The sequence below is a fragment of the Oncorhynchus gorbuscha genome, linkage group LG03, assembly GCF_021184085.1.
Source record: "Oncorhynchus gorbuscha isolate QuinsamMale2020 ecotype Even-year linkage group LG03, OgorEven_v1.0, whole genome shotgun sequence".
NCBI lineage: Eukaryota > Metazoa > Chordata > Actinopteri > Salmoniformes > Salmonidae > Oncorhynchus > Oncorhynchus gorbuscha.
The window spans coordinates 99,275,221-99,292,720 of NC_060175.1; the positions used below are offsets into that span (position 1 = coordinate 99,275,221).

The 17,500-nt window shown below is 42.9% G+C and overlaps 1 protein-coding gene across 5 annotated transcripts in view; it reads right to left on the reverse strand.

Moving 5' to 3' along the window:
- Positions 1-5,607: 5,607 nt before the first annotated feature.
- The window catches only part of LOC124032355 (myelin transcription factor 1-like), a 35,564-nt gene continuing 23,671 nt past the window's right edge, over positions 5,608-17,500 (reverse strand). For 2 of the 5 annotated variants that reach the window (XM_046344695.1, XM_046344694.1), the window contains exons 8-18: positions 17,490-17,500; positions 17,173-17,333; positions 16,237-16,299; positions 15,913-15,981; positions 15,591-15,653; positions 14,667-14,750; positions 13,804-14,025; positions 12,360-12,451; positions 8,841-8,944; positions 8,397-8,540; positions 5,608-7,487 (exon numbers count right to left, since the gene is read on the reverse strand). The exon at positions 17,490-17,500 is cut by the window's right edge and continues 226 nt beyond it. In XM_046344695.1, the coding sequence (XP_046200651.1) occupies positions 7,344-7,487; positions 8,397-8,540; positions 8,841-8,944; positions 12,360-12,451; positions 13,804-14,025; positions 14,667-14,750; positions 15,591-15,653; positions 15,913-15,981; positions 16,237-16,299; positions 17,173-17,333; positions 17,490-17,500 (1,157 nt within the window). In that variant the 3' untranslated portion in view covers positions 5,608-7,343. The remainder of the gene's footprint in view (positions 7,488-8,396; positions 8,541-8,840; positions 8,945-12,359; positions 12,452-13,803; positions 14,026-14,666; positions 14,751-15,590; positions 15,654-15,912; positions 15,982-16,236; positions 16,300-17,172; positions 17,334-17,489) is intronic. The other 3 variants (XM_046344696.1, XM_046344697.1, XM_046344698.1) reach the window with 3 other exon arrangements.

A 17,500-nucleotide genomic window follows, 5' to 3' on the forward strand; every position in this document is an offset into this window, starting at 1 on the left:
TGAGCTACTCTGAGAATTCTAAAAGTATGAAAGCCAACGGTCCAATATTCTAAAACACTCCTGTGCGTACACGTTTTGGATTCAGATAGACGATTTATCCTAAAATAGTATTTTTCCTTGTGGGGACCCGCGAAATGTCCCCAGTTGTCTGAATTCTTCTTGTTTTACTATTCGTGTGAAGACAGACTTCTGGTCCCCACAAGAATAGTGAAACCAAACACACACACACACACGCACACTAATAAATGAAAGCGACAGATACTATTGTCTATAATTCTTTATTAATGTTTTTATTTATTTTTTATTATTGATAACATTAAAACGCCCACAATAACTGACATCACTTCTCTAGTTTATGACATTGACACAGGAACATGGGAACAAACGCAGAGTCACAATTTCAGCCCAACTACAGAGTTAACTTCCAAAAGATAACAGGAGACCCAGAGAACACATAGCCAAGAGTTGTCTGGTAGCAAAGGAACAACCACCTCTACAAAAGTAACAAAAATCCTTACTATCTATCATTGTGGAAGTGCTTGTAATTTTGGAAGTTTGTAATTTCCAAAAGGATATTAATAATATGAATGCCTAGAAAATGGCCAGTAGAAATCTCTCTGTAAAAATGGGCTAGCAGGACAACCCTTGGCTGTGCATTTTGTCACTAACTCTATGTACTTTTTTTTGTTGAACTTTTCTTTAATACAACAACAATAACACTGTTCTTTAATACAAATATATACAGAGGTTTCAACTTGTTTAAAAAATAATGCCCTACACACTAATGCATTGTCTATAATAAAGTTGATTTTCATTACATTTTTTTCCTTCACAGAAACTGTCCATGCAGTTTGGTACCTGAATCGTCGTAATTAGGTCACAGTTTCTTTACCATTATAACATATTGAAGTTGTGTGTCTCTGTAACAGCGTGAATGTGTCACCACGGCAACAGGCCTGCCTGCCTGCCTGTCAAAGACATATTTAATCAGCTTTTTTAGAATAGCCACCCAAACCCTCCCTCATCCCCTGAAAAAGCCGTCTTCACACCTGCCAACCTCTTGAGCAGGATTTTGTACCAGCTTCTTCAAATGTAAACATACCTTTGCCTGCAATGAGTGGAGAGAGAAAGGCACACATGATAAAAGCACACAGCTTTAAGCTACAGTACCTACAGAGGGAGTCTGGTTTTGGTTTGATTAGCTCAATGACATGTTATACCATTCTACTAGACATGCCTTTCTGCCTTTCATGTGATCTACTTTGATTTTTTAAAATGTATTTTTAATTTTTGAGTTTCTGAATTGGATGAGAATGTTTTGAAGTATAGGCACCTAACGATTGGGTCCCTCCCTTGTCTTTCCCTGAAGAGAACAGAATCAGGGGACCATTCTCAGGGGCCTCCAGATGTGTACAGCACCTAGCTCGGAATAGGGAACTTTGGGCTATCTTCCTTCGTGTTCACAGGGTACTCGAATGTGGCCTTGCCTGTCCTCCCTTTAACTGGTGAAGCAGGCCTGGAAAGAGAAGACACGGGATCTCTGTGTATCCTGGCCTGTCCCAGACTAACATATTAGGTCATTGATTTTTTATTTATTTATTTTAAATATATGTACCATTATTCAGGGAGATTCACAGGTATGTGATCATTGTTTATCAGAGCAAACAGACACACTGTGTTTTTACAACCACTACATGAGACCACATCATTCACCACTATCAACTGAAAAGGATCGTTTTCACATACCAAGGTACAATCACATGCCATGGTACAATCACATACCAAGGTACAAATACATGCCATGGTACAATCACATGCCATGGTACAATCACATACCAAGGTACAATCACATGCCATGGTACAATCACATGCCATGGTACAATCACATACCAAGGTACAATCACATGCCATGGTACAATCACATGCCATGGTACAATCACATGCCATGGTACAATCACATGCCATGGTACAATCACATACCATGGTACAATCACATACCATGGTACAATCAATACATACAATCATGCCATGGTACAATCACATACCAAGGTACAATCACATGCCATGGTACAATCACATGCCATGGTACAATCACATGCCATGGTACAATCACATGCCATGGTACAATCACATACCATGGTACAATCACATACCATGGTACAATCACATGCCATGGTACAATCACATGCCATGGTACAATCACATGCCATGGTACAATCACATGCCATGGTACAATCACATGCCATGGTACAATCACATGCCATGGTACAATCACATGCCATGGTACAATCACATGCCATGGTACAATCACATGCCATGGTACAATCACATGCCATGGTACAATCACATGCCATGGTACAATCACATACCATGGTACAATCACATGCCATGGTACAATCACATGCCATGGTACAATCACATGCCATGGTACAATCACATGCCATGGTACAATCACATGCCATGGTACAATCACATGCCATGGTACAATCACATGCCATGGTACAATCACATACCATGGTACAATCACATACCATGGTACAATCACATGCCATGGTACAATCACATGCCATGGTACAATCACATGCCATGGTACAATCACATACCATGGTACAATCACATGCCATGGTACAATCACATGCCATGGTACAATCACATGCCATGGTACAATCACATACCATGGTACAATCACATGCCATGGTACAATCACATACCATGGTACAATCACATACCATGGTACAATCACATGCCATGGTACAATCACATACCATGGTACAATCACATACCATGGTACAATCACATACCATGGTACAATCACATGCCATGGTACAATCACATGCCATGGTACAATCACATACCATGGTACAATCACATGCCATGGTACAATCACATACCATCCATGTTCCTCCATCACATTTCATCAGCAGTCATGAACATTAACATGACCATGCATTTAACCGACCAGTCAAACACCCTGGTCCCTGCCAATGGAACACAGTCCAGCTTCAGTGCTTCTATCCCATCCCAATCGACCATTTAGAAAATACTGAACCATTACGAATACGGAAGACATAAACTCCTTAATGTGAAGAATATGTCCATCACTCCCTATCAAACGGACAAGCTGTTGTTGATAACACTCTTGATTCCATTGAGTTCTGTACCTAATCTTTAGAAATGCGTTGGACTGTCATTTTGCTATTTAATCTCAGTATCTCAGTGCTGTTCAACTAGTTTAAAAGGGGTCATGCCATATCAAAAAATATAGGATAATAATCACAACCTTCATACTCTCGTAGTGTTGTATGCTCATGCATTAAAGGGTTGGGGGAAGAATACGCTACTTTCTTAACTAAATGCATCAAGAACTCCTTCCTGAGTAAAGGTTACACACTACAGAAGAGGAGAAGCCATTAACAGGTTTTGACATTCTGAGTAATGGACACATATTTATGCAACAAACACCTCTTCCAAACCAAGAGGGAGACCTCTAATGCAGCAATTCAATCTCCACTCCCACACGTTCCTCTCTTTTCACTTGGAGGGCTTGATCCAATCCCTGCTATCGCCGCAGGCTTTGGCTAATGCCCTAGTATCATATTATTATGCAGATTTAGTCAGTTCTTTCCAGTAACCTGCGAGCCAAACTCTGCTTCCCCTTGTATGGTCTGGAGAGTATTACTGGCATGTATAAAAACCTGATAGCATCAATTGAATCAACCCTCCGGACACTGATGCAAAGGGCATTCTACATTTCAGTGTTTAGATTTACATTAAATATAACAAAACAGGTCAAATATGCAGTTATTTTGTTTCTTCTGCTGGGGTGAATACCGGTACTTTGCTAGTGACCAAAACCCAGTGTGTTCTAAAAAGTCCATACGCAAATGCTCTCATTTTCAATGGATTTTTAAAAAGTGCCCAAGAGAGTTTCATTACACAATTATCACAGGGTTACCTCATCATATTATCACAGGGTCTCCCACTAGGTTACCTCATCATATTATCACAGGGTCTCCCACTGGGTTACCTCATCATATTATCACAGGGTCTCCCACTAGGTTACCTCATCATATTATCACAGGGTCTCCCACTGGGTTACCTCATCATATTATCACAGGGTCTCCCACTAGGTTACCTCATCATATTATCACAGGGTCTCCCACTAGGTTACCTCATCATATTACCACAGGGTCTCCCACTAGGTTACCTCATCATATTATCACAGGGTCTCCCACTAGCTGCAACAGATCACTCAGAGCAAGTACTACACTTTCCCTATTGGCTTTTTAACATTGTGATCCGTGTTTACAAACTCCGCTCAGTGGGCTGACATGATCATAACCTTATCATAACGACACAGTACTGCACAATATAGCCAATGTGACTACTATGAAGAGTCCTCTATACATGAACTCACTCACACGACACTTGAACAAAGAGCCAACCATTTAGTTAAAACGACAGTCATTTCAGATTCATTACAACAGACATTAGCATTTACAACATGTCGACTTTGGGTCCTTGAAAAAGCACTATATAAGTCCCATGTATTGTTGTTATTATTATCATCATCGTGTTTGGATCAAGGATAGAGAAGAAAAGGAAACCTAAAAAAACAATGACAGTTTTGTTGAGTATCTTTAAAACCACAGTCATAACCACCTCTAGTTGTCACAACTCTCAAACAACTACTGTTCCTTTGACAAGCTAATACAAGAGAAAAATAGTCAACAATTACACTGGAAAAATATATGTATGTTTCTATTCATATATATATATATATATATATAGCATTTTAAATTCTATTTATACAGAATGTATATATAGTGTACTTATGGCCATCTTGGCAAAGAAATAAAGGCATCTGAAACAATCCCAACTCTCGGTCATGTCATGTGACGCCCTGGTCATGTCATGTGACGCCCTGGTCATGTCATGTGACCAGACATCGTACATTGCAGAATGCAAAGAATCAGGAAAGAAACTGAGTGGTAGTGGCACTTTGTGCATCAACAAATGTCATCTAGAATAAGGCTACAAGGGCGTAGAAGTGGATGTGATATAAATTGTCAAAGAGGTCATCCTCCTTGATGGTTTAGTTTTTCCTTGAAGATGTCCTTTAAATGTCTTAGACCCAGACATCCAGTCTAGACGGAACATTCTGGAACAGAGCTCTTTGGAGCTTCTGCTCAACACATTGAGAGAAATTAATGAAAAGAGAAAAATAATTTATCAAAAGGCATTAAAACATCTATAGTACATTAAAGATGTTTTGGGTAAGCCAGTGTTGGCCGCTACAAAGCGCTTGGAGAGGTAACATTTGATCCTTATATCTGTCTATTTTCTTAGTCTTATTTTTCCTGACAAAAAGCAAATAAATCATCGATGACACAAAGCCACTCTGACACCACCAGAACAGTGATTGCATTTGTTGGTTATTTTGCTTTTACAACTGCTGATATATCTAGGAAAGACTACGTAATCGAACAATATTCTATCTATTCTTTCTGAGCATGGTTTTACATTTTTTATTTAAATATTAGAAATGGATTTTAAGACTACTGATACTCAGCCATCACAACACACACATAAATAACCAAATAAATATACAATCATATCAATATTTAATATGAAATAAATAATAAATACATACTTTCTTTTTAAGTCGTGGGTATCTGAAGATACAGATAAAAGAAATAACATAAATGAAGGAGAAAACCTTTATAAAATTATCAAAACATTGTCATTTATAAAATATCTGCAATTAAAAATGTTTACAAATGATTTAAAATAAAATAAGATATATAAAATAATCAAGTGTGGACAGTTGTCTAAATAGCTTTTTAAATATTGATGTAGAAGACTCCCTATTTTGAATCTTTATGGCATGATCGACCAGCAGGGTTGCATCGTTTGATTTACTAAATATACATTACATTTTTTTTAAAATAAATAGACCAAATCAAATAAATACACATAAAATGACAATACATTACAATTTGCGTATTCACAAATGTAAATAATTTCTATAACAATAAATATTGTACCACAAACTAACAGGAATAGACAAGTGTGCACTCCATTACCATTACTGTTCAGCTCAAAGAAAGAAGGCTGTATCTGTTGCTCTCAGATCTTCCATCAGATATATACAGAAGGTTGTTGATTTTCAAAAGAGGAAAAAGAAACCAGTGATTCGCTTGAAGAGCTGTTTTCCTCTGAATTGAGACAAGACATGGAGTCATGTTGACATCTTGCTGCAGTGACAACACTAAGCACATGAACCATTGCTCAAGAAGACCCCAGAGTTCAGGGATTCTCCATTCACTTCTACACAATAGGAGTGCTGTAGTGCTCAGTATCACACAGTACCCACTCATCCACAAGCACTCTCACCTTATCCTGCCCCAGAACAACATTTCTGAAGCCTTCGTATCTTCTCTGGGACACAATGTGGACAGTTTTCCAGTGTGTTTTCTTCACCTCATGTCGGCAGGTCATACCATCTGTCTTATCTGGCATCATACCACTACTTCTATCCTTCATTCTTTCTTTCTTTCTTCTCCAAATTGTTGCTGAACTAAACCTTGAATTACAGTATGAATTGGGACAGTCAAAAAGATAACTCCGAAACAGAGATGCCTCCGAAACAGAGATACCTCCAAAACAGAGATACCTCCAAAACAGAGATACAACAGAGATGCCTCCAAAACAGAGATGCCTCCAAAACAGAGATACAACAGAGATGCCTCCCAAACAGAGATGCCTCCAAAACAGAGATGCCTCCAAAACAGAGATGCCTCCCAAACAGAGATGCCTCCAAAACAGAGATGCCTCCCAAACAGAGATGCCTCCCAAACAGAGATACCTCCAAAACAGAGATGCCTCCCAAACAGAGATGCCTCCCAAACAGAGATACCTCCAAAACAGAGATGCCTCCCAAACAGAGATGCCTCCCAAACAGAGATGCCTCCCAAACAGAGATACCTCCAAAACAGAGATGCCTCCCAAACAGAGATGCCTCCCAAACAGAGATGCCTCCCAAACAGGACATACATGAAAACGATGAAGGTAACATAAAACAAAGAAACAAAACATCAATTCAAACCCGAAGGATTTGGTTCCATTCCACTTCCTCCTTCCGATCCCAGCAGCAGCATGTTTGGATTTTGGTCCTAGTTACGTTTTCTTCTTTACAGAATGCTCCCTGGGTTTAATTTAAGTTGCCATTTATAAAACCTGAATGCCCTTTTTGTATTCGTATTCTCTTTAAATATACTCTAGTCTCTTGACGCCAACTCTCTCCTTTTAGGTGTTTTCACTCTTCTTCCCCGTGGAGGTTTTCACACCTTGATGCTCTTCACAGCCTTGTTGATGCTCTCCAGCAGAGCCTTGTTCTCCGGGTTCTGGAAGCACTCCTTGTTGGTGTACATGTCAGTCAGGGTGCTCACGTATCTGTCGAAATTCTGCTCAGTGATTGGCTCCTGCTGTGATGCGAAAAACAAGGAATTTTGTTTGTTAGTGTGTTTGTGTTTGTGTTTTATTTTATTTTAAATTTACCCCTTTTTCTCCCCAATTTCGTGGTATCCAATTGTTGTAGTAGCTACTATCTTGTCTCATCGCTACAACTCCCGTACGGGCTCGGGAGAGACGAAGGTTGAAAGTCATGCGTCCTCCGATACCCAACCCAACCAAGCCGCACTGATTCTTAACACAGCGCGCCTCCAACCCAGAAGCCAGCCGCACCAATGTGTCGGAGGAAACACCGTGCACCTGGCAACCTTGGTTAGCGCACACTGCGCCCGGCCTGCCACAGGAGTCGCTGGTGCACGATGAGACAAGGATTTCCCTACCGATCAATCCCTCCCTAACTCGGATGACGCTAGGCCAATTGTGAGTCGCCCCACGGACCTCCCGGGCGCGGCCGGTTACGACAGAGCCTGGGCGCGAACCCAGGGACTCTGATGGCACAGCTGGCGCTGAAGTACAGCGCCCTTTAATGTGTGTTTGTGTTTTTGTGTCTGTGTGTCTGTGTTTTTGTGTGTTAAGTGTGATTGTGTGTTTGTGTGTTTGTGTGTTTGTGTTTTTGTGTCAGTGTGTCAGTGTGTCAGTGTGTCTGTGTGTTTGTGTGTTTGTGTTTTTGTGTCTGTGTGTCTGTGTTTTTGTGTGTTTGTGTTAGTGTGTTAGTGTGATTGTGTGTTTGTGTGTTTGTGTTTTTGTGTTAGTGTGTTAAGTGTGATTGTGTGTTTGTGTGTTTGTGTCAGTGTGTCAGTGTGTCAGTGTGTTAGTGTTAGTTTCTGTTCAGTGCGTGTATTAGTATGTGTCTGCATGTTCGAGACTCGGCCACAGCTTTATCAGTACTGTATCTAACTGTATATAAATGGTATATAACTCACCATGTGTGGGACGCGGATGTTGGCCAGGCTGCGGATCAGGGCGTGGCTGAGGCCAGATAGCTCCATGAAGAGCGTCTCGTTCTGCTCCTCAATCAGCTTGTTCTCCACCTCAATGTTCTTCAGGTTCTCCTCCATGGATGAGATCTGCACCACAGCACAACAGTTATTTACACATACAGTATATAGATTTACTTGAGCTCAGGCATTTTACAATAAATCACAATGTAGGGAGTATGAGGTTTTAAAACATGAGCGTTCACACACACACACACACACACACACACACACACACACACACACACACACACACACACACACACACACACACACACACACACACACACACACACACACACGCACGCACGCACACACACACGCACACACGCACACACGCACGCACGCACGCACGCACGCACGCACGCACGCACGCACACACACACACACCTGTGTTTGCAGGTTCACCATGTCTGTCTCCATCTCGTTGTTGGTCTCGTTGAGCTCATTGATCTCCTTGTTGAGATGCTTGATGTCCTCGTCATTGTTCAGAACTACAGGATGGAAGGGAAGAGATGTTTGAGATGCATAAGGTTATAAGAGAGGACAGGAGAAATGGGCCCTCCTAGTTTGATAAACTGTACCCAGCTAGCACATAATGTAGTGAGAACCATATGTTTCTTAAAGCTTGACGAGAGCGTGGTTGTCCTATGGTTATTTCACAACCTTCCCACAACGTTCTGGGAACGGTGCAGGATAGTTACTTGGCTTTGGAATGTCCTCGGGACGTATAAGGAGCGTGATATTTATTCATCATTTATATTTTCTTGAATTTCATTACTTGAACAGAACGTTTCCTAAACGTTCAAATATGGTGACATTTAATTAACATGTTGGTAATGTTTTAGGAACGTTCTCCAACTGGTTTGACATTGGGAATGTTCTCAAATAGTTCAGAGAACATTAAGAAAACAACATTCTCCTTTGAGAATTTGAGTACTTCAGCGTATCGTTTCATACAGGTTCCCTCACGGTTCTGTTTAAAGTACTGTTCTCAAATTGTTCCGAGAACTATAAGAAAGATTTTCATAAAAACCACAAGAAAACTTTAGTAATGTTCATAGAATGTTCTAAGAATGTTATTTAAAAACATTCCTGTCGCAGAATCAACAAAACTCTCTATCCTGGCCGCGCCCACTAATTGATCACACCTGATCTTAATGAGTGCTTGTTTCCTTTAAAACGGGGTCTGTTTGAATAGACTACAATGAACAGCTTTGTATACATAAAACAACATGGCATGCCATCTCCATCCTTGTGTCGCAGTGGACTAATTCCATGGACAGAGAACAGAAGATTACAGGTCTGAATCTCACTGAGGCCATGCCACAATAAATAAATAAAATGTTTGCATGATTAATGCCAAATTAAAATCATTTCCATGTGTCCTATCCAGTGATTTATATGTGTATATATATACTCTAGATAACTAATAGGGGGTGCTGTGTTGAAGCCACTGCATCTCCATCTTGGCACTCCTCCACCGTTGTAAAACATATTTTGGAAGCTTTAGAAATGCATTATCCTCTCTCTTGTTAAGTGTGTTCAGGTGTGTTGGCCGTGCCCACTAATTGACCACACCTGATTTTAAAACTTCTTCGGGTTCGGTGTCCCTTCCACAGAACGGCTGAGCTAACGTAGGCTAATGCGATTAGCATGAGGTTGTAAGCAACAAGAACATTTCCCAGGAAATGTCCCACTACAACAACAAAAATACTTAAATACATGTAATTTTTTACATTTAATTGAAATAATCTAGAATTCCATTCATTCCTTTGATGGACTGCTCCTACTGGGGAGTACCAATATGGCCGACCAGTGGTTTCAAAGCCTGTCAATGGCCAATAGCTACAGTAGCATCACCAATCCAGAGTTTATATACATCATTGGTCCTATCTATGCCTGGAGTAAAAAAGAAAGAAAGTTAACCTCAAAATAAGTTATCAGTGTTATTAAAAGTCTTAATAAAACATTCAGTGAACGTTTTATTAAGGAAGCTATTCAAAAACCTCTAAATGACCTATATTTGATAAAAACCTCCCAGATTTTTTTTAAGGAACCAGAGTAAAACATTCTCAGAACCTCTCTGCTACCAAAGATAAACGTTCCCAGAACATAGGAAATGTTCACTTCTTTTCTCAGAACGATAAAACATTCAGATTAATGTATGACTTCGTTCCCACAACCAATGTGAAACCAAAAGCATACAGTGCCTTGCGAAAGTATTCGGCCCCCTTGAACTTTGCAACCTTTTGCCACATTTCAGGCTTCAAACATAAAGATATAAAACTGTATTTTTTTGTGAAGAATCAACAACAAGTGGGACATAATCATGAAGTGGAACGACATTTATTGGATATTTCAAACTTTTTTAACAAATCAAAAACTGAAAAATTGGGCGTGCAAAATTATTCAGCCCCTTTACTTTCAGTGCAGCAAACTCTCTCCAGAAGTTCAGTGAGGATCTCTGAATGATCCAATGTTGACCTAAATGACTAATGATGATAAATACAATCCACCTGTGTGTAATCAAGTCTCCGTATAAATGCACCTGCACTGTGATAGTCTCAGAGGTCCGTTAAAAGCGCAGAGAGCATCATGAAGAACAAGGAACACACCAGGCAGGTCCGAGATACTGTTGTGAAGAAGTTTAAAGCCGGATTTGGATTCAAAAAGATTTGCCAAGCTTTAAACATCCCAAGGAGCACTGTGCAAGCGATAATATTGAAATGGAAGGAGTATCAGACCACTGCAAATCTACCAAGACCTGGCTGTCCCTCTAAACTTTCAGCTCATACAAGGAGAAGACTGATCAGAGATGCAGCCAAGAGGCCCATGATCACTCTGGATGAACTGCAGAGATCTACAGCTGAGGTGGGAGACTCTGTCCATAGGACAACAATCAGTTGTATATTGCACAAATCTGGCCTTTATGGAAGAGTGGCAAGAAGAAAGCCATTTCTTAAAGATATCCATAAAAAGTGTTGTTTAAAGTTTGCCACAAGCCACCTGGGAGACACACCAAACATGTGGAAGAAGGTGCTCTGGTCAGATGAAACCAACATTGAACTTTTTGGCAACAATGCAAAACGTTATGTTTGGAGTAAAAGCAACACAGCTCATCACCCCGAACACACCATCCCCACTGTCAAACATGGTGGTGGCAGCGTCATGGTTTGGGCCTGCTTTTCTTCAGCAGGGACAGGGAAGATGGTTAAAATTGATGGGAAGATGGATGGAGCCAAATACAGGACCATTCTGGAAGAAAACCTGATGGAGTCTGCAAAAGCCCTGAGACTGGGACGGAGATTTGTCTTCCAACAAGACAATGATCCAAAACATAAAGCAAAATCTACAATGGAATGGTTCAAAAATAAACATATCCAGGTGTTAGAATGGCCAAGTCAAAGTCCAGACCTGAATCCAATCGAGAATCTGTGGAAAGAACTGAAAACTGCTGTTCACAAATGCTCTCCATCCAACCTCACTGAGCTCGAGCTGTTTTGCAAGGAGGAATGGGAAAAAAATTCAGTTTCTCGATGTGCAAAACTGATAGAGACATACCCCAAGCGGGGTATGTCAAAGTATTAACTTAAGGGGGCTGAATAATTTTGCACGCCCAATTTTTCAGTTTTTGATTTGTTAAAAAAGTTTGAAATATCCAATAAATGTCGTTCCACTTCATGATTGTGTCCCACTTGTTGTTGATTCTTCACAAAAAAATACAGTTTTATATCTTTATGTTTGAAGCCTGAAATGTGGCAAAAGGTCGCAAAGTTCAAGGGGGCCGAATACTTTCGCAAGGCACTGTACGTTCCCACAACTTCCAAGGAACCAAATGTGCTAGCTGGGTATTGACTACACATTGACTGTCACATAAAGGTATTCCCTATTCCGTTGTTCTCTTACCGTCGCTGGCCCTGAACTTGGTGCTCAGGTATTCATCTCCAGGGATCTTGGCTTTCTTTCTGGCAAAGGAGGCTCTGGGACAGCCAGAGAGACTACAAACAGGAAGAATAAAGATGGTCAATTTCATCAAGTTAAGTATTTAAAACCATGAATGAACCACAAAATGATACATTTAGAATTGGAACGCAATCAGTGGTAATCATTTGTCTGTCAGCTGCCCTGTGTTCTGTGTTGTGATTGGTCCATACCTGCAGTGTGTGAGGAAGCTGGCCTGTGTTCTGTGTTGTGATTTGTCCATACCTGTGGTGTGTGAGGAAGTTGGCCTGTGTTCTGTGTTGTGATTGGTCCGTACCTGCGGTGTGTGAGAAAGCTGCCCTATGTTCTGTGTTGTGATTGGTCCGTACCTGCGGTGTGTGAGAAAGCTGCCCTATGTTCTGTGTTGTGATTGGTCCGTACCTGCGGTGTGTGAGGAAGCTGCCCTATGTTCTGTGTAGTGATTGGTCCGTACCTGCGGTGTGTGAGAAAGCTGCCCTATGTTCTGTGTTGTGATTGGTCCGTACCTGCGGTGTGTGAGAAAGCTGCCCTATGTTCTGTGTTGTGATTGGTCCGTACCTGCGGTGTGTGAGGAAGCTGCCCTATGTTCTGTGTTGTGATTGGTCCGTACCTGCGGTGTGTGAGAAAGCTGCCCTATGTTCTGTGTTGTGATTGGTCCGTACCTGCGGTGTGTGAGAAAGCTGCCCTATGTTCTGTGTTGTGATTGGTCCGTACCTGCGGTGTGTGAGGAAGCTGCCCTATGTTCTGTGTTGTGATTGGTCCGTACCTGCGGTGTGTGAGGAAGCTGCCCTATGTTCTGTGTTGTGATTGGTCCGTACCTGCGGTGTGTGAGGAAGCTGGCCTATGTTCTGTGTTCTGATTGGTCCGTACCTGCGGTGTGTGAGGAAGTTGGCCTGTGTTCTGTGTTGTGATTGGTCCATACCTGCAGTGTGTGAGGAAGCTGCCCTATGTTCTGTGTTGTGATTGGTCCGTACCTGCGGTGTGTGAGGAAGCTGGCCTGTGTTCTGTGTTGTGATTGGTCCGTACCTGCGGTGTGTGAGAAAGCTGCCCTATGTTCTGTGTTGTGATTGGTCCGTACCTGCGGTGTGTGAGGAAGCTGCCCTGTGTTCTGTGTTGTGATTGGTCCGTACCTGCGGTGTGTGAGAAAGCTGCTCTATGTTCTGTGTTGTGATTGGTCCGTACCTGCGGTGTGTGAGGAAGCTGGCCTGTGTTCTGTGTTGTGATTGGTCCGTACCTGCGGTGTGTGAGAAAGCTGCCCTATGTTCTGTGTTGTGATTGGTCCGTACCTGCGGTGTGTGAGGAAGCTGCCCTGTGTTCTGTGTTGTGATTGGTCCGTACCTGCGGTGTGTGAGAAAGCTGCCCTATGTTCTGTGTTGTGATTGGTCCGTACCTGCGGTGTGTGAGGAAGCTGCCGTTGGCGTGTCCTGATCCATCACAGCCGGGGGTGGGGCAGTTGGGGGCCTCCGTCTTGAAGGCCTTCCAGGAGAATGGGTTACCGTTGAGCATCCCCTCCTTCTGCCTGCGGGCAGCTAGCGGGCACCCATAGGCACTGCGATGAGTGGCGTACTTCCCACTGATGTGACCCAGGCTGTCACAGCCTGGCACGGGGCATCTGTAGGGGAGAGAGGGAGGGGAAGAGAGAGAGGTGTAAACGTTAGTATATCTATAGATATAAGACTCATAGAGAGAGATGGGATGGAAAGCACAAGGTGAACGGTACATATAGTTATAACATAATGTCATATATTTAGTACATATGTGTAAGACTACCATTACAGTAGCTAGTACTATTTCACTATGGGTCCAAAAACATGGCCGATTAAAAAACAAAGTGTTACTTCTCCGCCGTAGGTTTGACATTATAGGTACTCCACTATAGGTACCTCTACCTGTTGCATAGCATCATGTTGTGGTTTCATAACCAAGCACATTCAACAAACACAGACGCCAAGGTCTTTTATTGGCTGTCGTCAACAAACATTTAGAGTTGACGACAATTTCAGAGAAATGCGAGATGTCATTTTTTGATCTACACTGCAATACACTACAATGAACTACAGTACTATGAGTTAGCCCAGGCAGCGCAGTGCGTCTCAGCCAGGTGTGATGTCATCTCTAGGAGACAAACTGGGGACAGGTCATCCTGCCTCTGCACGGAGGTCAGGGTGACTGCCTTAACTTTTTGAAAGTGACTTTTACCGTATATCTTAATTGGAAGAAAAAAGGGCCGTGGCTTTCTTTAGTGGTACGAACTTTAAGAGCTCGGAGTCCTCCTTGTCGTCCTTGGTGGGAGATGTTTTTAATCCACCTTTCTTGGCACGGGGGCACCCAGACAAACTGAAAACACAAAGTATGAAGCCGATGAAAAAAGGGTGGAAAAACACCTTGAACAATCGTCTTCTATGGTGGAGACGTTACTGTTTGACAAAAGGGATGGAACATTATATGGGAAGCATCTTAATGTTTTGATTCGAATGCCGAAAGAAAGTGCAATGTTTTTAAAAAAGAAGAAGAAAAAAAGAAACCAAAACAGCTATTTGAAATCCAACAAAGTAGTAAAAAAAAAAAAAAAAAACTTAAGCATATACATAAAAAAATAAAAATTAAGAATAATAATTTTCACAATTGTGTTTGGGTGTATGAGTCCTGCCTGAAACTACCATGATCTCTTTCTAAGCTTCTCTGGCCTTGTGTGTCTGTGTGTGAGAGAGAGAGAGGGAGAGAGAGACAGAGAGAGATAGAGAGAGACAGAGAGAGGGAGAGAGACAGAGACTGAGACAGAGAGAGAGACAGAGACAGAGAGAGGGAGAGAGACAGAGAGAGAGAGAGAGAGAAAGAGAGAGAGAGAGAGGGGGAGAGGGGGACAGAGAGAGAGGGAGAGGGAGAGGGAGGGAGAGGGAGAGGGAGAGGGAGAGGGAGAGGGAGAGGGAGAGGGAGAGGGAGAGGGAGAGGGAGAGGGAGAGGGAGAGGGAGGTTGAGAGAGAGGGAGGGAGAAGGGAGAGGGAGAGGGAGAGAGGGAGAGGGAGAGGGAGGTTGAGAGAGAGGGAGGGAGAGGGAGAGGGGGAGAGAGGGAGGGAGAGGGAGAGAGAAGGTCGTTTTGCGACTGTTTCTCATATGAGATGGAAGGAAGGTAGGGATGGTGGACGTAGGTTGGTAGTCCACTGATGAGCTCTGTACCTTCTGTGGGAGGCGTAGTTTCCAGTGTTATGTCCTGAACCATCACATCCTGGAGTGGGGCACCTGGGAAATCAAGGGAACAGGTTAAATGTCAGCGCACCGACAAATAGAAGCGTTACATTTGCACCATAGCAACCGATGTGTGTGAGGGTGTAGGAGTAGTTTTTTTTATGTGGAAACGGGGGCAGGGGAATTACAAGGACAGATGCAGCAAGAGTAGCGTTAGCAGTCCCAGTAAAAACAGCAGAAATAGAAGGAAATCGAATTTAGCATTGAGCCAATGACTTGAAAAAGGGGAAAGCCCAGTTGGAAACGGACATACTTGAGCTCAGCAGAGTGGGCCGCCATTAGGGAACGAAGACTCTTATCAGCAAGAGGACAGCCAGACAGACTGAAGGGAGAGAGAGGAGAGAGAAAGAGAGGGAAAAGAGAAAGAGAAGAGAAAGTGTTAAAGGAGGAAAAATCAAAGATAGAATATAATTCAAGGTCATTGGAAAAGTATTTTGAAAATAGAAAACAGCCATGAAGGAAAATGTTCTATTATGGATGCAATCTTCATCTAAATCAGTAGGTAGCCACTGTGGTTCCTGTATACAGTGTGACTACATCATTCAGGGCCTGTGCTATATAGAGGGGCATACCCTACCTGCGATGGGATGCATAGTTTCCAGTGATGTGGCCACTGCCGTCACAGCCAGGAGTGGGGCACCTGGAGACAGATATAGAGAGGAGAGAGTAGGAGGAGAGAAAAGGAGAAGAGAGGAGAGGAGAGAAAGGAACAGAGAAGAGGAGAGTAGAGGGGAGGGGAGGAAAAGAAAGGAGAGGAACATAGAGGAGGAGAGGAGAGGAGAGGAGAGGAGAGGAGAGGAGAGGAGAGGAGAGGGAGAGGAGAGGAGAGGAGAGGAGAGGAGAGGAGAGGAGAGAGAAGGAGAGGAGAGGAGAGGAGAGGGAGAGGAGAAGAGAAGAGATGAGAGGAGAGGAGAGGAACAGAGAAGAGGAGAGTAGAGGGGAGGGGAGGAAAAGAAAGGAGAGGAACATAGAGGAGGAGAGGAGAGGAGAAGAGAGGAGAGGAGAGAGATGAACAGAGAAGAGGAGAGTAGAGGGGAGGGGAGGAAAAGAAAGGAGAGGAACATAGAGGAGGAGAGGAGAGGAGAGGAGAGGAGAGGAGAGGAGAGGAGAGGAGAGGAGAGGAGAGGAGGAGAGGAGAGGAGAGGAGAGGAGAGAGAAGGAGAGAGGAGAGAAGGAGAGAGGAGAGGAGAGGAATGGTGAATGACAGTATCTCAGGGGAAAGGGGGAGACGTGGAAGACTAAATGGATGTGTTGTGCAGCCGCTCCTCCAGGGGGAATTGACAAACTCTTAGAAAATGTGGTTCCAAAAGGGTTCTGCGGCTGTCCCCATATGACAACCATTTTTTTGTTCCAAGTAGAACCCTCTGTGGAAAGGGTTCTACATGGATGCCAAAAGGGTTCTACCTGGAACCAAAAGAGGTTCTTCAAAGAGTTCCCCTATGGAGACAGCCGAAGAACCCTTTCTGGTGCTACGTAACACCTTTATTTCAAGGACTGTAGATCATTGACTTACAGGAGCAGGTCTTTCTTGCAGTCCTTGGCTTGTTGGAACTGGACCTTGAAGTTTGGGGTGGTGACCTCTCCAGGGTACTTCCTCTCCTGGGGGTAGTCCTGCATCAGGTCCATGTCCTCAGGGTCGGACGAGGCAAACGACCGCGCTGTGTGGTGCTCCAGCTGTGCAATCAAACGGAAGTAAGAAGATTAGAGAACACTTCCGATCCTTTAGTACATTTGAATTGTTAGGCATGAGTGTAAAGATGGCAACAAGCCTCCATGATCTTAACGAGGAGAAGAGGAAAGGAAGGATGACGAAGATAGTAGAGAACAGACCTCTACATCCT